We start from the raw sequence: 20021 nt of genomic DNA, 5'->3' as shown, positions 1-20021 counted from the left end.
GAAGGATTTTACATCATGCTGGGGTCCACGCAGGAACACACATAGGATGGGAAGACAGAGAAAAAGGGATGCTAGTGGCTACGGGTGATAGAAACATCAGAGGGGAGTGTGGATGTGAGACATTTTCCAAGGTGTTCAGGGCTTGCAGCACCTGGGGCTGGGAAGGGCGGCCAGTGAGAGAAGGAGCCACCCCTGCTGTGGTAGCCAAGCAGGACACGGCTGGCCATTGTTTCTTTGGCAAGGCACAGGTTCTCCTGCCTGGCAGGGAAATTCTTAGCTGTTAATGGGAAACATTTCCACCCAATGGAAGGAAAAAAGCCACCCACTTGGGCCCACCCAGTTACTGGTGCACTTTGGGGGTGCAGACAGGAAGGGGGGTCCCTGCCGACGCTGGTTGTTTTCTTGGAACGGCAGAAGAGCTGTCAGAAATGCATCCGTCCGTCCCTCTGCGGCCTGGCCCAAGCAGGTGACAGATTTCGGCCGCCCTGAGTCCCTCCGGGCATTATCCGGAAATGGATTCTCTGCCCCTTTCATCTCTCTCTCTCTCGCCTCTCTGCCTCTCCCACAAGGGCAGCCAGGCACTCGCTCGTCCTTGATGCTCTCTCAAGGATGGAGAAACTCATTACCCAGGCTACCGTCTGGGAATTCTCAGCTGTTCGGATTCCTCCCACGTCGCCATCTCTGGGCACAGTCACTGTCACATCAGGGAGTCACCAGCGGGTGGCCTTGCTTGCCAGAGGAAGTAGAGGGTTTTTACCTACTCGGAGAGCAGCTGGCCCCAGCTACTGTTCTCCCAGTATTGGCCAATTAGGTACCAATGCCAAAGAGGGAAAGGGGACCAGGGAGTGTTTGCAAAGCAGAGAGACAGATTCGCAGAGGGGTCTTCCATCTGCTGATTCACTCTCCAGATGCCTGCAACAGTCAGGGCTGGGCCAGGCTGAAGCCAGGAGCCTGGAACTCAATCTGAGTTTCCCTCGTGGGTGGCAGGTACACAAGAACTTGAGCCATCATCGGTTCTTCCCAGAGTGCACAGTAGCAGGAAGCTGGATCGGAAGCGGAGGAGCCAGGATTGAACCAGGCACTCTCCTATGGGACGCAGCTGACCCAAGCAGCAGAGTAGTAGCCCCACTGGGGGGACGGGGCTTTCCCTGTAGATAGGCTGCATCCGAGGGGTCCTCCAAGGCAGCAAAGGGCAGTAGGCCACTACATCGGAAACCCCAGCTCCCACACTGGGGGCAGGGAAGTATGGGCCTGGGCCTGGAGTGGCTGGCTCTTCACTGGAGCTTTCTGAGGTTGTGCACCTGTGACCCATGACCCCAGCACACTTATACATCCTTACTGGCACACAAAAAGGCCCTGGGGCCAGCTGTAGCTTTGCTCTACATCTTTCTCGTTACAGAGGCAGGTTAAAGGGGGAACCCCCATCTCAGCCTCGTGCAGGGGCACAGAGAATGTGAGAGCCACACGATGACTCTGCGTACGTGGACAGAGCAACTTCACCTCTACTCACAGTGAGTTGGCCAAAGCAGGTCACAGAGGCAGCCTGTTGTCAGTGAGGTGGGGCAGGACACCCCTCCCACAGCAGGTGCATCACGGGGCAACAGGCCAGGAGGTTATTTCCCCAGAGAGGGAAGAAGATGATTGGGCCCAATGATCCGACCCACTGCAGCCCCCAACTATGAAGCCTTAGCTTCCTTAGGGTCTCTCTGCCTCGGTCACCTCATCTGTGAATCGGGAACAGTAGTGCCATCTCTTAGGGCGCAGAGAGAATTCCCTTAGTTGATACATGTAAAGCACTCAGAACAGAGGCCGACCGGAGTCAACACTAAATGTAGGTGAATGGAGGGAGGAGATGGGGGGCGAGTGTTTTCAGTGGGCACAGAGCTGCCGTATGAGATGAGGAAGTCCTGGAGTGGCTGGTGGGGACGGTGTGTGAATGTACTTACCGCCACTGAGCAATGAAAAATGGTTAACATGGTGGCTTTAATGTTCTGTATATCTTACCACATTAAAAAAAAAAAAAAAAAACTAGGCAGATGGGATCATCTCGGGGCAGAGCGAGGAGTCGGGAACAAGGAATCCTTGGGAACCAGCTGTGAGGGCAAAGTGTTGTGGGACAGAGCAGGAACGCTCAGGACAGACAAGGAAAACCGGAAGTCCCTGTGGATGGAAGATCTGTGTGTCCATCCATGTTTCTCTGCCTTCCAATTGAAAAATAAAAACAAAGACACAGCATTGGGGACATTGTTCCTCGCGTGGTTTGTCCTTTTTTCTCGTTTTCCTCCAGACACCTCAGGCCGGGTATTGGCTGAGAATCTGAAGGCTGCCCACAGAACTGTGGCTCTCAGCTCTGCAGAGAAAAAGGCCTGGGAACTTTGCTTTTTTTAATTGATTTTATTTCTCCAAGAGTTTTCTTACAAATTGTCCTCGCATAGCTAGATTGATGTAATCTTAAGAAAATATATGAAGTATGCTTTAGAAAAAAAATCACACACCCTCTAACCAGCCATCTCGTCTGGCAATCACCCTCACAGCTCTTGTCCTTTCTGGGGTGGGAGGCGCAGTTATTTTTACACGTGGGTGATTACATCCCCACACCAGAGCTCCAAACTCTTGCTGACCTCTGTCTGCAGCAGCGGCTGCGGCTGGGAGAAGGCGCCGGGGCAGGCAGGGGCGTCTCCGTCCCAGGCTGCAGGCACCCTTGGGCTTTCAGTCCCCCAGAGGCGTGCACAGAAGTCCTGGCAACACGTGAGCCTCCCACAGGGGCAGCGTTACAGGAGCACACGGGACGGGAGGGGCTGACTGCACAGGGTGGGGGAGAGGGGCTGCTGTCCGGGGCCGCCCGCAGTCAGATTCCTGGGAGAGCACAGCACACTATGGCTGGAGAACCTTCTACTCCAGGGCTCCCTGGCCCTGGGCCTCAGCTGGCGGCTGTCACATGATGTCCCCTTATTTATGACACAGCGGCCACTTTCCGGCCTTTCACAGGGGGAGCACCTGGCAGCATCTCAATCCAGAGACAGTGCATGAAAAGGAGTCTCTGCTCCACTTCTGGTGGTCGCTGCCTGGCAGTCTCGGCTACGTGGGCCTGGCTCCTTCCCAGCCACCTGTGATGCCAGCATGGCCGGGCCTGGGGGATCTACAGCAGGCGATGTCTCGGTCTTTTCCCGGTTAAGACGCGTGGCCACTGGATCTGGAGCAGGGGCGGGTTTCTGAGCTGCAGACGAGAGGCTGCCATCCTTCATCCTCTGACAGATTTCCCCTGGGGCTTGGGGACAGCTAAGGACCCCCAAAGCCTCAGACATGGAGCCAGGAGGAAAGCTGGGCCAGGGTACGCGCCACCAGCGCTTCCTTTCTTGGGGAACCTTTGCTGTTTACGGGGCGCCAGCTGTAGGCGGACTCCTCTCCCTGCAGGCCAGGTGGCGTCCAGACCCGGAGGAGGCCTGGCTGGTGCAGACGGAAGACTGCAGGAGGAGGTGTGGGTGGCGGCCAAGAGATCCCCGGGAACCAGTGTCCCCGGGGCTGCTTCCAGATTCGGCCGCTCCAGTAGATGCTGGATGATTCCACCAGAGTGTGGGAAGCTCAGGCCCTGGCGAGGGCGCAGCTAACGTGGAGCAGTGCTGGACAGAGCGTTCTGGGAAGCCTCAGGCTCCCAGGAATGCTGGGCGCCTTCGCATCCAAGAGTCAATGCCAGATGTGGAGAGGCCGCCCTGGGGTGGCCAGGGAGAGGGTGAAAGTGGGACTGGGCTCGGGCTGTGTGCAGGGGGCTCAGCTCTCAGCTTTTTTCCTCCGGGGGGAGCCTTACTCCGAGCTGGGTGAGGCTGCAGAGTCACCGTCCTCGGGGTCCTGCCCGTGGGGGGAGATGGGCTGACCTCCCTTCACACGTTTCCACTTCATCCTTCGGTTCTGGAACCACACCTTGACCTGAGGGAGGAAGCAAAGGAGCCCAGTCACCCAGGGCGGCTGGGGGCACCCCTTCCCAAGCCGAAGCCCACGCCAGCCAGGGCGCAGCTCCAGGGAGCCCGGTGGGAAACCTGGCTGTTTTTTCTTTTTAAAGATTTATTTATTTGAGAAGCAGAGTTACAGATAGAGAGAGGGAGTGAGAGAGAGAGAGAGAGAGAGAGAGGGGGGTCTTTCATCTGCTGATCCACTCCCCAGATGGCCACAAAGGCCGGAGTTGTGCTGATCCGAAGCCTGGAGCCAGGAGCTTCTTCCGGGTCTCCCACATGGGTGCAGGGGCCCCAGGACATGGGCCATCTTTTACTGCTTTCCCAGGCTACAGCAGAGAGCTGGATCAGAAATGGAGCAGCCGGGACTTGAACCAGCGCCCATATGGGATGCCGGCACCACAGGCGGAAGCTTAACCTGCTACACCACAGCGCTGGCCCCAGGAAACCTGATCTTGCTCTCACTTCCCACAAAGGCCCCAGAACCTGAGACTATAGGGAGGCCGCAGTGCCTGCCCAGAGGCCTGGCTTCTTGTCTGCCTGGAATTCACTCTGCGGGGCTGGTGTTGTGGCACGGTAGGCTAAGCCACGGCTGCAGTGCCAGCTTGAGTCCTGGCTGCCCGAGCTTCCCACCCAGCTTGCTGCCTGGGAGGGCAGTCACGGTGGCCCAAGTGCTTGGGCCCTCGGCACCCATGTGGGAGACCAGGATGGAGTTCCAGGCTCCTAGCTCTTGTGGCCATTTGGGAAATAAACCAGTGAATGAAAGATTCTGTGTGTGTGTGTGTGTGTGTGTGTGTGTTGTCTCCTTTTCTCTGTGGCTCTCTCCCTCTCTCTGTCACTCTGCCTTTCAAATAAATAAATAAATCTTCAAAAAAGAATTGCATGGTGCAATTTAGACAGCTCTGCTCATCTTAGCCTCATTGGCACCCACAGGCCGGGATACAATCCTGTGACCTACGTGAGGTCACAGGGCCAGGAAGGGTAGCAGCAGGATTTGGATCAAAATATTCTGATTCCGCCGGCGCCGTGGCTCAATAGGCTAATCCTCCGCCTTGCGGCGCCGGCACACCGGGTTCTAGTCCCGGTCGGGGCGCCGGATTCTGTCCCGGTTGCCCCTCTTCCAGGCCAGCTCTCTGCTATGGCCAGGGAGTGCAGTGGAGGATGGCCCAGGTGCTTGGGCCCTGCACCCCATGGGAGACCAGGAAAAAGCACCTGGCTCCTGGCTCCTGCCATCGGATCAGCGCGGTGCGCCGGCTGCAGCGGCGGCCATTGGAGGGTGAACCAACGGCAAAAGGAAGACCTTTCTCTCTCTGTCTCTCTCTCACTGTCCACTCTGCCTGTCAAAAAAAAAAAAAATATTCTGATTCCAAACCCAGCACTAGTGCTGTGTCAACTGAAAGCTGCTATCAATTATTATTATTATTATTATTATTAATTATTATTGCTCCACACCAGAGCATGGGGGTGGGTGGGCTGGGAGGCACCGAGGGAAAGCTCAAGCACAGGATCACAGAAGCTTTTCTGAGTGCTCCAGGAGCCAGCTGCACCGTCACCCCACCCAGCAAACTTAGTAGAAGTCCAGATTCCCGGGCCCACTCATTGCAACTGCAAACCTGGAAGCTCCTGACCGTGTCTGAACAAGCACCTCAGTGACTCCCAGGCCCACCGAGTCTGGGGAATCACTGGATTAGAAGCTTCACCCCTGACTGCACATGATGCCATTTCAATCACTGAGCCAGGAGGACACCCGGGCTTGGTCCAGACCAATGGAGACGGTGCCCAGCGGCCGAGCCTGGTCGAGGTGGGGTTCACGTCTCTAGGTGATGCATGGGCACAGCCAGAGCTGAGACGCACAGGTCAGGGTCGGGGGAGAAGGTGAAGAAGGTCTGGAGTGGGAGTCGGGTGCAGGGGAGGGGGCAGCCAAGAGGAGGGGCCGCACCTGCCGCTCGGACAGGTCCAGGTTCACGGCGATCTCGTATCTCCGGAGCCGCGTCAGGTAGTTGTGGTGCGCGAACTCGGCCTCCAGCTCCCGCAGCTGCTCCTTGGTGAAGGCCGTCCTCTCCTTGCGGGCTTTGCTGCTGCCGTCCGACTTCCCACGGTTGTCCTGGGTGTCTGGGGGAGACAGGACCCCAAATGGGAAGACGTGAGCCTTGGGGGCGCCCGTGCCCTGAGGTGTGTCCTCGGCAGCCTCCCCCAGTCTCTGATCTCCGAGGGAGGCCGAGGAAGATGCTCCTCTTCCCCTTCATCTCCTCTAGCGTCTGACCCCTGCGACAGCCAGCAAGCGTTTCGGGTCCCAGCCTCAGGCGTCCCCCACTTTAACCTCTCCTGTCAACTCCCAAAGCATCTTTAATGATCTCTGCCGCCCAGCACTCCTCCCCACGTGGCATCACCAGGGGCTGCGGCTTGTGGGGGGAGATGTGACAAGATCTCCAGGGGCAGCCAGCAGCATCCGAATTGCCGAGCAGCTGGTAGAGGCGTGGAATCGCAGGGCCTGCTCCAACTGGGCCCAAGGGCCAAGTCTGCAAGGCCGTGGGGTTCCCGGGAAAAGGCTCTCGGTTAGACACAGTGGGGCTCCGTCATCATTGCCAACAGAGCCACGGGCACACCCTGTGCCGGGCTTGCTAGCTTTCTTTCTTTCTTTTTTTTTTTTTTTTTTTTTTTTTTAAGATGTATTTTATTTATTTGAAAGAGTTACAGAGCCAGAGGGACAGAGATCTTCCATCTGCTGGTTCACTCCCCAAATAGATGCAATCAGGAGCCATGACCTTCACCAGGGTCTCCCATGCAGGTGGCAGGAGCCCACGCACTTGGGCCATCTGCTGCTGCTTTTCCAGGCCCATTAGCAGGGAGCTAGTATCAGAGCAGCTGAGACTCCAACAGGTGCTTAACCCCCGTGCGCTGCAGCACAGGCCCCTGGGCCAGGCTCTCAACCACGGAATCCTCACAATAACCCAACCAGCTGATCTAGGGTTAATCCCAGTTTGGAGACCAGAAAACTAACGCGGAGAAGTTTTGTCCCAGCGCATCCAGCCAGTAAGTGGCAGGAACCAAACCCAGAAGGGTTGCCCCACACACGGGTGCAAAGGCGTGGCAGGGAGGGTTTAGAAACCCTGAAATGCCCCGCAGGTGAAAGGGCTGCAGGGCCGAGGCGCCTCCCCTTCCCTTCAGCAGTGGTGGCCCGCGGAGGGCGTGGGGAGGAGCCCCATCCACCCGCACAACGCGCGCCCGCGTGGCGTGAACGCAACCAGAGCCGTTCACGCCAGGCTCCCACGCACGGCTCTTTCATTCCGTGAGGCCGTGGCTCAGGCAGGTGCTTTACCTCCACCTTGCTGGGGTGGGGGCGGGGGTGAGGGGCAGCCTTTGTTCTCCTAGGCCGGGTCCAGGCCCACCTGGACTGCGGCTGGAGGGAATCAGACGAGGATGACGTAAGTCAGGGCCTGCCCGCGCCCTCGGTGAAGCAGCCAAACCGCGCGGGGGAGGGCAGGCGGAAACCCCACAGCAACCCGGCCACCCAGTGTGGGACTCCGAGCCTGGCTGCTTCCCGTCTCACCGCTTCCTCTGCTTTCCACTCAATCCCTTTGCATTTCGGTTTCCTGGCCCTCCGCCCCGCGCCACGCTGCACGGAAGCCTGGGAGAAGTCCCAGGTGGGCGGGTTGGCGGCGCGCCGCGAGGCCCACCCCGCAACTGCGCGTTCGCGCCCCGCGCCTGCAGGAGAGTGGGCGCGCCGCCGCGGCCCCGCAAACATGAGCGGGCGGAGGGGCTCGGTGTGGCCCCGACGCCCAGGGGCCCAAGCCTGGTCGGGGTTGGTCGTCCGCAGCGACGGGAGCAGGGAATGGGGGCGAGTTTCCCGGCGCGGGCTGCCTGGCCGGCGGTCCCTGTGTCCACCCCCCCCCGCCCCTCCCGGCAGAGAAGGCAGGCCCAGACCCCTCCGGAAGCGGGAGCGTGGGCCAGAGGGGAAGGACGAGCAGCCCCGAGCCGGGGTCCCGGAGGAGTCCTCCGGCCTTGGCCGGTGCCGGCACCGCGCCCTGTCCTGGCTGCGGGCCCGGGAGTGTGGGTCACGCAGCGGATGGAAGGCCTTCCCGGAGCACGTCCTGGCCGCGGGCCAGGAAACACGGGCAGCGGCTTAAATTCCGGGTGTGGCTGGGGCGGGGGTCGTTTCACGACCTCCTGCTGTCCCCAGCCTGCTTCATAGTGCCCCAGGCCTGCCTGCCACGGCCTCGGCGAGTCGGCAGCCCGGAGGTCTGAATCCTGATGACCTTGATGGAGGTTTTGAGGCAGCTGCTTTCTCTCTCTGGGCCTCAGTTTCATCAAGAAATTGGGGCAAATAGAGCACCCAGTTCCGAGGGTTCCTAGGAAGAGCTAATATGTGTAGAAAATGTCGGTAAACACGAAACATACTGGGTGCTTGCAACTCCGTGAGCCGCCAGCTAAGGGCTGGACACTGCTGGATGTTCCCCGCTCTCACCCACAACCTCCAGCGCCCTGTGAGGGGGCCCGGTGGTTGCCCCTTCTGCACTGCACACCCTGTGTGAGGACAGTCTCATTGCAAGCTCCCTCTCTGGGGAGACTACGCCCCCCCCACCCCCACCCCCGCATTTGACCCTTGGTGCTCCTGACCCAGGCCCACACGAGGGCCCTGCTGAGCATTTGTTGGTCTTGCTCTGTGCTGAGAAGAAGCGGCCTTAGAGAAGCCCAGAAACTGAACCCCGATCTACCTGCCTGGAGCTGAGGCCCACAGCCCTGGCGTCAGATGCCCTGTCTTCCCACTGGCTTCCCTGAAGTTAGCTCACGGCTTCTCCCCATCTCTACCACCAGGGCTCCCGGGGCTCCCTGTGGCCTGCCTGGGTGTGCTAGGAGCCCATGGCGTCCTGAGCCCCCTTCCCTAGAAAGCCCCAGGAGGGCTGCTTTTGCATTGGCCGGGTGGGCAAGCCAAGCCCCCTACCCACTTCTCCTGCCCTGACTCTGCGTGTCCAGTGTAGACCCTGCGGCTTCAGAGCCTACTTCCAGAGGAAATGAATGCTGAGAAGCAGCCTGGGTTAGGAACGGAAGACCTCAGCGACTCACACCTACTAGTGGTGGGCGAGAGACCCCGTCGGTCCCCAGCTTCCAGAACGGGATAAGCCTCCCTTGCTGTTGGGAGCTCTGAAGACACTGGGAGTGTTGCACCCGAACTCTGAACCCTGCAGTGGAAGCTAAGGTCCCCTTGTTCTGCAATGGGAGAAAAACGGCACCCTATTCACCAGCATTGAACAGAAGCACCCAGAAAAGCCACGAGTACTTTCTTGCCATTTCTGGCTGGGGGTGTTGGGTCTGCCAGCTCAGGTGTGCAGTTCGTGCACCCCCCCCCCCACACGCATGGAAATAACTCACAGCCCCAATAGAGAGCTGCTTCCTTCCCCAGACGCCTCTCTCCCCTCTCTGGGCCTCAGTTTCCCCGTGTACAGAAGAATGGGTTTGGTTTACATTCTTTCACCCCTGGGAAATTGGTGGCAGAGTTTGTGCCCTACACACAAATCCTCTTCCTTCTCCCCCCCGCCCCTCCCTTCTGTTGAGAATGCCTGGTCTTGAACTCTGAGTTCTCGTTTCAGCTCCTGGTTCCTCCCTGTGGCCAGAGCCGAGGGCTGGCCATGTGCGTTCGTCGTTCCAAAGCGCCACTGCCCCTCCATCCTTCCCACGTCCTCAGCCCAAAGATGGAGGCCAGGCCGGGGACCCTCCCTCTCCTCACCCTGGCCGAGTGCAGGGCGCTCACTCTTGCAGAGGCATCTGAGGCCCTGCTGAGAGCTGGGCCTTGACACCCAAAGGTGCTGGCTCCAAAGAGGCGTTTCCTGAGCCTCAGCTTCCTGTCTACACCACGGGAACAGCTGTGCCCACTGTGACACAGGCTGGGGAGGAGGTAACGGGAGAGCCGTGCCGAGGGTTGGCCCCCAGCTCGGGTGCCTGGCATGCGTTTGCCACTGAAAGGGCCCTCGGAAAAGGTCCCCGGGAGACGATGGTGCAGAGATGGTTCCCGGCGGGGCTCCAGTAAGCTGCGTCGTCAGGTGCCCGTGTCCAGACCTGTGCGAAGGGGCCGGCTCTCACACGGCTGGCCTCTCGGCTCTTTTCCCCACTCTCCTACTTTTCTGTGTCTCTTCGTAGCTCTGTGGCCACCATCAGCCACTACTGCGTCAGCCCTTCGGCAGTCCGTGCTTCCAGGGCCGTGGCCAGATGTGACCCGGATGACCATCCACTTCAGTCTTCCTGGTGTTTCTCTCTCCGGGGCGGCTGGTGCCGCTTCCAGGCGCACTCAGAGGCAGGATGCAAGGTCTCAGCTGGAGGAGACCCCCCCCCCCCCCGCTCCCCAGCCCCTGCACGGCCTCAGGATCAAGCAGGGCCACGAGGGAGCAGTTGACTGTGCCCAGAGAAATGCAAACAGGATGTGTGTGTGACTGCGGTTTCCACCGCGAGCTTTTACACCCTGCGAGGCAAACCATTTCAGAAGGAGCTGTCACGTGGGGCGGGGCTTCCAAAGTGAGCAGACAGCTTCATCGGGGCTACGGGGGCTTCAGTCAGACCCAGTGGCACATGGCCCGCCCCTCACCACAGACTGCTCTCCCAAGCCACAAGAACAGCCATGAACCCCGAGGAGAGCGGTGATTTGCCACTGACTTCCGGCCCCCGGCCCCGGGAGCAGCTGCTTTTGGATTTGCACGTATGCAGCAGATTCATAGAGTAATAAAGCTCCAGGAGGCTTGAGATGATCCGCTGCAGCCTTTTCATTTCCTGGGCGAGCCTGGAGAAGGTTCGGGACTCCCTTAAGGACATGCAACAGACTAGCGCCAGGGTTGGGGCTGGAACCCGCATTTTCTTTTTTTTTCTTTCTTTTTTTTTTTTTGACAAGCAGAGTGGACAGTGAGAGAGAGAGACAGAGAGAAAGGTCTTCCTTTGCCGTTGGTTCACCCTCCAATGGCTGCCGCAGCCAGCGCGCTGTGGCTGGTGCACCGCGCTGATCCGATGGCAGGAGCCAGGTGCTTCTCCTGGTCTCCCATGGGGTACAGGGCCCAAGCACTTGGGCCATCCTCCACTGCATGCCCTGGCCACAGCAGAGAGCTGGGCTGGAAGAGGGGCAACCGGGACAGAATCCGGTGCCCTGACCGGGACTAGAACACGGTGTGCCGGCGCTGCAAGGTGGAGGATTAGCCTAGTGAGCAGCGGAGCCGACCATGGAACCCGCATTTTCTTGACGGGAAGCTGTGTCCACACTACAGGGCTACTTCCCATGGTTTGCTCTTAATTGTTCTGTGAGGTAAGGGCCACATCAGCCCATTGAACAGAGGAGAAAATTAAGACCCTGAGATGAAATGGCTTGCCCAAGGCTCCCAGAACCAGACCAGGGCTACAGCCACATGTTGCACTGGGAGGCTGTGTCCACTTCAGCTCTGTGTTCCTGGGACTCCCCGGGGAGAGCAGGGGAAGGCATGTTTGGGGGGTGATGTCAGTAGGCGAGGCTGGCTCCCGGGGCTCTTGCTACGTGGCCACGTCAGCTTCTCACCAGGTCTGCTACCTTCAGCTTCAGGACAATCCGCTCATGCAGAGGGGAGAGACTTGGATGGAGCCACCCCGGGACCAGCTGGCCACTCTCCCTGGTCTCCCGAGGCGATCCTGTCCCCCCCACCCCATGTCCAGGCCCGTTCCCTCTGCTGTGGGCGCCTCTCAGCCTCTTTGAGAAGCCAGCAGTGGGGCTGGGGAATGCAGGGTGTGTTTTCTGGGAGATACTTAAACTCTTCTAGAACGGGGATGCCTGGTGTTGGAGTGGATTTTGCCCAGAGTCCCAGGTGGGGTGGGACAGGGAGGATGGGCAGCGGTGATGGAGCCTGGGCCAAGCTGCACGATGAGATGGAGTGTGGGGACGTGGGAGGGGAGTCGGAGGCGAGGGGCAGAGAAGCGGCAGGGAAAGGGGAGCAGCAGCAACCTTTGAGAGGGGCTGGGGGAGGCCCGGACGACACTGGCCTTTGTGTTTATGCGTCCAGATGTCGCCCTCAGCTGTCACCAGTGGAAGTGTGGGCTCCCGGACCCAGGCTTACTACTCACTCCGTCCCTCTACCTTGCATCGTGTGCAGAGACAGGGTCAGATGAGGTGAAGTGACGGGTGGGGGTGGGCCCTGGCCAGAGGTCGGAGCTGGGTAGGGGAGGAGAGGAGGACTGGACAGGGGCTGGCCCTGGGTCCTGCCTCTTGAGAGGAAGGGGCTGTTTTGCCTCTGACTCACCCCACCTCTCTGGGCCCAGGTGCCCCTGCTGCATTGAAGCCAGAGCAACAGGTGAGCCGGGCAGGGCCCCTGGGCCCCTGGCAGCACAGGGCAGTGGGCAGAGCTGAGGCAGCCCCTGGCTGACCTTCTCAGGGCCCAAGGGCACTTTGGACTTGGAGGCTGGTCAAGATCCAGCTACCATGGCAAGAAGTTACTTCGCCCAGAACTTTCTGACCACCTGGTCAGGAGCCTGAGCAGGCCCGGTCACAGGATTGGTGCTGGTGAGGCCTGAGGTCCCGGCCTGGGCTCCCATCTCTCACAGAGGAGGAGGGGCAGGGCCTGGAGCCAGGAGGCAGGGGACGCCGGGAGAGCCACGGGCCAAGGGGGAAAGTGCGCTCTTTTCTCCCACACTGGTCCCTCTGAGCCTTAAGGATTCTTCCTTTCCCAGGGGGTTCTGGGATTGGGTCAGGAGGGCTCAGGGCACAGGAGGGACAGCCTCCTCAAAGCACGCCCTGCCCAGGTCTGCAGCGGCCCGGGCCTGGCTGGCAGCACATGGCCAAGGCTCTGACCGAGCTCGGGTCACTCTGCGTGGCCAAGCTCTGAGCGTGGGCAAGCTGGGACGCTGCCAGCATCTGGGGAGACTTGGAAGATGGAGGCTGCATATCTGTCTCCACACGTGAGCCCGTGGAGGGCTCCTGCAGACTCTGCCCAGTCTGCACGTGGGTGTTCGTGTGTCTTCTGAGCCCAGCACTCACTCTGACCCAGGGCTGGTTTTATGGCTGCAGCCTGGCTTTCTGAAAGCCCTTCTCATAAGTGGAACTGTGAAAGTCCTGGACACTCAGGCCAGGCAGCGGACCCACTGGCGGGGGCGGGGGGTGGGGGGATTGAACGGCCGACTGCCAGGCCTGGTTATGGAGGTTTCGCTAGGTGTAGGGAGTCTGAACAGATGATCCACGTGCCACTCCCGCCCCCAGGCATGTCGATTTTGGGGGGAGAGGCAGCAGCATGCACCTCTAACTCTGGAGGCAACGCCAGCTGTGGTTTGCAGCTCCATGTGTGTGGGAAGGGAGGGCAAGAAAGGATTCCTGGACACCCAGGAAGAAATTGCCCCAACATCGTAAAGTCTCCATGTGAACGCCCACCGCCAACGTGACGCTCAGTGGTGGCGAATGGGGAGCTTTTTCTCTTAGATCAGAACAAGGCGAGGATGCCCACTCTCGCCACATCGTTCAAGAGCGCACTGGAAGTACTAGCCAATCAGGTAAGAGAAAAGAAAGAGGGGCCGTCGCTACAGTGTAGTGGGTGAAGCCGCCACCTGCTGTGCTGCTATCCTGTATGGGCGCCAGTTCTAGTCCCGGCTGCTCCACTTCCGATCCAGCTCTCTGCTGTGGCCTGGGAAAGCAGTAGAGGATGGCCCAAGTCCTTGAGTCCCTACACCTGCATGGGAGACTCCTGGCTTCAGATCAGCACAGCTCTGGCCGTTGTGGCCATCTGGGGAGTGAACCAGCGGATGAAGAAGCTCGCTCGCTCTCGCTCTCTCTCTCTCTCTCTCTGGCTCTGCCTCTCTGTAATTCTGCCTTTCAAATAAATAAATAAATCTTTTTCTAAAAAAGGAAAGAAATAAAAGGCATCTGAATGTGAAAGGAAGAAGTGAAATGATTCCGTTTGCAGATGACAGGAGCTTGTTTGTGGAAATCTCTACGGATTCCACCTGCAGAGGAGGCACAGCCTCATAGCTGAGGTCAGCAAAGTTGCAGCCTACAAAACGACACACAAGGTCAGCCGCGTTTCTGTGGGCTACCCGCGAGCAACCCGAGGGAAATCGAGAAGACGGTCCCATTCACAGGAGCCTCTGAAAACCAAAATGCTTAAGGATAAACTCAACGGGCCGCCCAGGAGAATAAAAAAGGTGATCTCCAAGAGAGATTTACACGTCCACATCACGGCCACGCCGTCCACAGCTGCCAAGAGGTGGAAATAACCTAAATGTCCATGAACAGATAAAGGGAGGAAAATGCAGTGTAGACATACAGTGGGATAGCGCTCAGGCTTATAGAGAAGGAAACCTCATCGTATGCCACAACCTGGACGATTTATTTGAAAGGCAGAGTGAGAGAGAGAGAGAGAGAGAGAGAGAGAGAGAGAGAGAGAGAGAGATCCTCCATCTGCAACTAGGGTTCCACCAGGCCAAAACCAAGAGCCTGGAACCCCGTCCAGGTCTCCTACCTGGGTAGCAGGGACCCAGCTACTTGAGCCATTGCTTGCTGCCTCCCAGGGTGTGAATTAGCAGGAAGTGGAAGGAGAGCGGGACACACGGAGGCTGAGGAAAGGTGGGGGCGGCCGCGCGGGAGGGCAGCGCCAGCGCGAGAGCGAGCAGGCGGCTGGCCCGGGCGGCCGAGCCCATTCACCTGTAGCCTGGCGGATCACACGCAACCTTCCCTTGAACCCGTCAGGAAATCGCCGCGAAATCCCTTGTTCCCATAAATTAAAGACGACCACGGTAGCAAGACAGCGAGGGGGAACAACAACAGCAGTGGCCTCGCAGCTGTCGGGCCAGCAGGGGTCTTTAACACCCATGGCCGGGGTCAGGGAGTGGTGAGGGTAAGATAACACGCCCCCCCCCCCCCCCCCAGTCTCCAAGTCGGCTCTACGCGCGCAGTGAACGAATGGGGAAGGTCTCAGGTCTCCTGGTTGCGTACCGGATCCAATCAGCTCCAGCTTCCAGTGGGGACGCGGGGGAGCAGCAGGGGCTGGCGGGGTGGGGGGAGAGTGGAGGACATTCCACTCTTCCTTTGTCAGGGGGGCCAGCCAGGATGGGAAGCGTTTGTTCTGCACAACCCACCTCAAAATCTCCCCACCAGACCGCTGAGCTCCAAGCTCCTGCCTCATGATAACTGGAATTTCAGGCCAAGATGATGGCAAGAATTTCCCACGTCTCCTACTCCAGACACGATTTCTGACAGCAATTTTGGAACGTCCCATTCCACTGGCCCCCTCAATACGGAAATACCTGTCAGACCCTGCGTTCTGAAGGCTGATTCAGGAAATATGGGCCCAATACCGTAAGCAGCAGCTACGGACTGAACCCTTACGCTGGGCCAGGCCCTGTGCTGATCGCCTGGATCCCTGCTCGAACCCTCCCAGAGACTCGCCGCGGAAGGTGTCCCCATTTCACAGCCGGGCGAGCAGAGGCCGCGAGGCCTTAAGAACTTTACTGAAGTTATGAAAGGGCCCCAAGACCTCAGCAATCACCATTAATATTATGTCAACGCATTGTGTTTTAAAAAAATCAAACAATGCAAAAAATCCACAGTGGACATAGTCTCAAAAGTTTACATGGAGAGAGGATTCCACCCGTGACTTAGGCCCGGTGGGGTGGGGGGGTTCTTTGTGGGTCTGGCTCTCCGGAGCGGAATTCCAGGTCCCCGGAGTCGGTTGTGAGCCTTACTCATCACTTTCCTGTCTCTTCGGGCTCCTGCAAAGCTCACCTTCCTGCCTCCTCCTTCCTTCCATTAAATTCCAAAAGAAGAATCCAGCAACCGGGTAATAAGGATTTGCATGCTACACAGGGAGCGGGCCTAGAACCGGATGGGAGCTGAGCCTGCTCCTGAAGGGACCCCAGAGGACAGCCCAGAGGCCCAGGAGGAGTGCCAGGCGTCAACACAGAGCGCATGCTCTGGGGGCGGTCAGCGCCAGGCCTGTGCGCTGACTCCCTCACACGGTGCCATCGGCCAGTAGCCAAAAGGAAAGATGGCATATCTGGATTTTGCAGCAACTCAGAATGATGAAAGATTGTGCCCGGACCCAGCCGGCTCTTGGCTTTCTGTCTCTTCCCAGTGCCCTTGGTTCTCCGTTCCCTGGAAAGCTCGGGATGTGGGCAGAGAGGGAAGAGCCGCAGCGGCAGGCTCTTCCACGAGGCACAGGGCCGCGGGGCTGAGAGCTCCTGGGGAGGGGGTGCAGGCAGCGCCCCATTCGTGGCCAGTCCCCAGGCAGGGAGAAGCAGCTGACTCCCCAGGCAGGGATTTAAAGGGCCCTGGAGGGACCAATGTCATTGCTAACTGAGGACCATGCTGGAATCGCCACAGGATCTGGCCCTCGCACCCACTTCTCTGCTGGTCTCCCCGCCTGGCTGGCCCGGGACCCAGGGGTTTCCCAGGACACAGGACTTTCCGTCCCCATGCTGGAAAAATCCCAGGCAAACCGAGATGAGCTGGACACTGTCTCTCTTTGACTGCATAGGATAGAGACACTGCTGCCTCCCCCTCGAACACCCGTGGGTCTCCACGGAGTCAACTCGGTGCCTGCTGTCAGCCCCTGCAGGCCTCTGCCACCCTCAGGGTGTGCTCTCCCCCGGGGAGACCCCGCTTATCCACCCACGCACCCCCAGTGCTCGGCCAAAGGCACGAGGTGGGAGCAGAGCTCTGCGGATCAAGTACCAAGAATTCTCAGCGCTCACTGGCGCTCTCCAGTGGGAGGGTCCCCCAGAGGCGCCCGCGAGGACAGGAGGCTGGGGCGGGACAGGGAATCAGATGAAAGGTGAGTGGCAGTGAGAGAAGCCCAGAGGGCCTCCTGGGAAGGTGGGGGAACAACAGGCTCCGCCTCCGGGAGGGGCCTCACCCCACCCTCAGCTTCCGGGGCTCCAGTGCAACTGAGTCTCCCCAGGCCTGCACCCCCGACCCAGGAGGGCCCCTCCCAGGGCAGCCCACTGGGGGCAGCCAGACCTCAACAAGCTGAGCTGTGCCTGGGCCTACAGCGTTACAGCTTAGGGGCGATGGCCCCAAATCTCAGCCCTCCTCCCCTCCTCGCCCTTTGCCTCCCCCAGCCCAGCCCTGCCTCTGGGCTCTGGAGGCCAGGGTCTCGGCCTCAGTCCTGGCTGACTTCCCGGCTCTGGGACCGCTCTGGGACCTCGGGAAATCAGCCAGGGCAGGGGAAGGAGAAGAATGCCCCCGGGGCAGCCCGAGGGCGGGAGCGCCCTCCCCAGCTCTTGTCTGTCTGCACCCCCAGGTTCCATCCCTGACCCCCCAGATCTCTGCTGATCCTATTTCATTCTCCTGCAGGCGCATCCTCCCTGGGACAAGGAACGCCGGGGATGTAGCCCTGGCTCCCATCATCAAAGAATCCTGGGACTCTGAGTGGAAGAAACCCCAAAATCTTTTAGGGTTGGACAGGTTAGTACTGCTTGACATTTGTAATCAGGGCACGTAGGTTCAGAGAGGGTGAGTAACTTCCCCAAGGTCACACAGTAAAGGAATGGTGAGCTCCTCCCCGGCCACCTACCTGAACTCTCCTTTTTGCGTCGAGACGATTTCTTCTCTGTCTCATTGGCAGTGCTCCCAAGCACCCCGTAGTCCTCGCCTGGGCTTCCTGTGGCGTCCACTAGGCTTGGGCTGCTGGCCCCCATCTCCCTGGAGCCCCCAACAGGGCCCGGGTTGAGCCGTCGCCGGGCCTCCGAGACTGGGAGGTGCCAGTCGGGGGGCTGTGGGAAGGCGGGGTGCTGCTCGCTGAAGACACGCTCTTCCCGGGGTAGGCTGTGCGGGGCGGCCGCCAGGCAGGAGGCCGAGAAGTCGGGGTACGCGGCCGTTGCTGTCGCCGGGAAGTCTGGCTTCTGGTGGAAGGAGAACGGGGTCGGGGGGTAGTGGGGCAGCCCGGAAGCCCCGTTGCCTTCGGAGTGAGGGTTCCGAAGGCAGCCCCAGACCGAGGCTGGGGGGTGAGCGCTGCTCATGCAGCTGCCTGCCACGGGATCCATCTGCTGCCCGCTGCCCGCTGCCCGCTGCCTGCTGCCTGCTGCCCGCCGCCGTGCTTCCAAAGGTTGGACTGTTTACACGTTTTATATTCAAATGTCTTTAAGTGCCAAAAATATATATATATAAATAAATAGGAGGGGAAAACGTTCAACAGAAAATTCACCCCAGGATCCAAAGCAAAAACCAAAACTAAAGTTTTTAGCTTCAGGTACACACACCTGTGACCACTCAGGGTGGGCACAGCAGCCTGCTCACTGGGGTCCCGCGCATGCGCACTGGCAGCCCAGGACACTACACATTTTCACTGTCCCAGCCCAGTCACCTCAGCTGATAAGAAACTCAAACTCCACCCGGAGCCCCGAGCAAATGCCTGCAGAGGGCCGCAGCCCAGAGCCACTTTTAAATCCTGCGGTGGGAGAGAGTGACAGATTTCTGAAGTGAAATGTGAGAGAGGAGAGGGAGGGGTTAACCGCGCTCACAAGGTCCCCTCCAACCAAAACGCGAGCAGGCAACTATTAATCACCAGAAACCTTATATGCACATCTAATGGGATTTGCAGATGGAGACTTTTAAAGAAACATTGTCTGTATTTTTTTTTTTTTAATTTTAAGGAGAGAGCACAGCACACACACACACGCACACACACACAGTGTCTTTAGTGTGCCTCCTGTAACACCATAAAGTTATTTTTATTGCACTGTTAACAAAATTCCCCAGGTCCTGGATTTGGAAAAAGCCTTAAGTCAGATCCAGAATCCATCGTATGCCAGATTCCGGGGAGCGGAGCAGCGACTAAGCGCAGGAGACAAGGCTGGTGATTGCCCGTGATTTAAGGGCCCTTCGGCCGCTGCCTGCAGAAATGGAAGGTGGATTAGGAGCGATCTGGTTTGCAAGTCTCGGCGGCCCACTGCGGGTCTGCAGGATGAAGAAAGGCACACTCCGAGAAAAAGCCGTCTCCCCTCCCCACGGTGACAGTCTCTCTCGGTATCTTATGACAGACAACAACCGACTCTCCCTTCTGCTCCCAGCCTCCCACTGACTTGCCAGGTCCGTCCCTGTTGGCCATGGCAAGGGCAAGGCTTTGGGATAAGGTCCCTGAAGTTCCCGCCAGCCTGGACCACCTGCTCCCCACCCCGCCCCCCACCTGCTTCCTCTCTCCGTCCCCCGGGGTGCCTGCAGCCTGCCTGGGACACCAGCCCGGGGGCTCCTCCTTTCCCCCAGGATGTTCTCCCTTCAAGCAGCACTCCCAGGCAGACGGCCCAGGAGCCATCCGAAGGGTCCCGGCCACCTTCCTGACTGTGCCTTGCTCCCATGGCAGGGGGGAGGGGGGAGGGGTGTGTGTCAATGGAATGTCTTAGAAGATGACACCAGGAACCACAGGGGCAGAGCACCTCTCCCAGCAGGGACCTTGACAGCACGGCCTCTGCTGATGGGTGCCTAGGGCACCGGGTTCCCTGAGTGGGGGTGGGCTAGGGTCTCCGCGGGCTGCAGGTGGGGCACTGGGGGAAGGGAGGGGACAGGAGGCAGCAGGCACAGGGCAAGAGCAAAGGGGACCCAGGTGGGGAGTAGAAGCCAGGTCTTGCCTGCACCCCAGAAACTCCAGGGAGATGGGCAGCCCAGGGGACTCCAGGAGATGCTGGAAGGTGTGTGTGTGTGTGTGTGTGTGTGTGTGTATGCACGTGCCCATGTATACACGCACTCTTCATGCGAAGATAGCCTTAGGGGCCACAGCCACAGACCACACTCCCTTGTCTGCTGCATCTGGGGCTTGTCTGTTGCACCCACAAGTCTCTTCCTAACCTCACATCTCTCCTATTAGGGGTGACATAAGATTCTCTTTACATGTCACAGGTGAGACCCAGACCGGTGCCTGGGCTGCTCAAGGCAGCCCACCTGTAGCGTCAGGTGGTCCTCCTTGGGCGCTGGCTGTCCAGTCTGCAGAGGCCACGTGCAGAGGAAGGGACACGGGATTGGAGGCTAAACGCCCGCCCTCACTCCTGGGGTCTGCCACTTCCCAGCTGTGTGCCTGGGACAGATCACCTCACCTCTGTACTTCCGTGTTGCCTCCTGGGGATGAGGGGTGAGGCTGGATCCCACTCTGATCTCAG

At 59.2% G+C, this 20021-nt stretch overlaps 1 protein-coding gene across 3 annotated transcripts; it reads right to left on the bottom strand.

Annotated features, from left to right (window-relative positions):
• Nucleotides 1-1964: 1964 nt before the first annotated feature.
• Nucleotides 1965-18352, bottom strand: MEOX1 (mesenchyme homeobox 1). Of its 3 annotated transcripts, none has more exons than XM_002719424.5 (3): nt 17447-18352; nt 5887-6059; nt 1965-3924 (listed from the first exon to the last, which is right to left on the bottom strand). In XM_002719424.5, exons 1-3 carry the CDS (start codon nt 17913-17915, stop codon nt 3802-3804), a joined length of 765 nt encoding a protein of 254 aa, XP_002719470.3. In that variant the 5' UTR covers nt 17916-18352; the 3' UTR covers nt 1965-3801. The 3 variants fall into 3 exon arrangements, with proteins under 3 accessions (XP_002719470.3, XP_069916737.1, XP_069916738.1); XM_070060636.1 differs by lacking the exon at nt 17447-18352 and adding an exon at nt 7498-8379 and having other exon boundaries at nt 2375-3924; XM_070060637.1 differs by lacking the exon at nt 5887-6059 and having other exon boundaries at nt 2393-3924; nt 17447-18281.
• Nucleotides 18353-20021: the final 1669 nt, after the last annotated feature.

Source organism: Oryctolagus cuniculus, chromosome 17, assembly GCF_964237555.1.
Source record: "Oryctolagus cuniculus chromosome 17, mOryCun1.1, whole genome shotgun sequence".
NCBI classification, from domain to species: Eukaryota; Metazoa; Chordata; class Mammalia; order Lagomorpha; family Leporidae; genus Oryctolagus; species Oryctolagus cuniculus.
The sequence above is the reverse complement of the archived record's forward strand: the minus strand, read 5'-3'. Positions and strand labels throughout refer to the sequence as shown.

Coding starts and splice junctions, on each gene's coding strand:
- MEOX1 (XM_070060636.1), bottom strand. CDS start 8,255: ATGAAACTGAGGCCCAGAGAGAGAAAGCAGCTGCCTCAAAACCTCCAT. Junction 6,060..7,497: donor AGTGGAAAGCAGAGGAAGCG/GTGAGACGGGAA, acceptor TGTCTCCCCCAG/ACACCCAGGACAACCGTGGG. Junction 3,925..5,886: donor TGGACCTGTCCGAGCGGCAG/GTGCGGCCCCTC, acceptor TTCCTCCCTCAG/GTCAAGGTGTGGTTCCAGAA.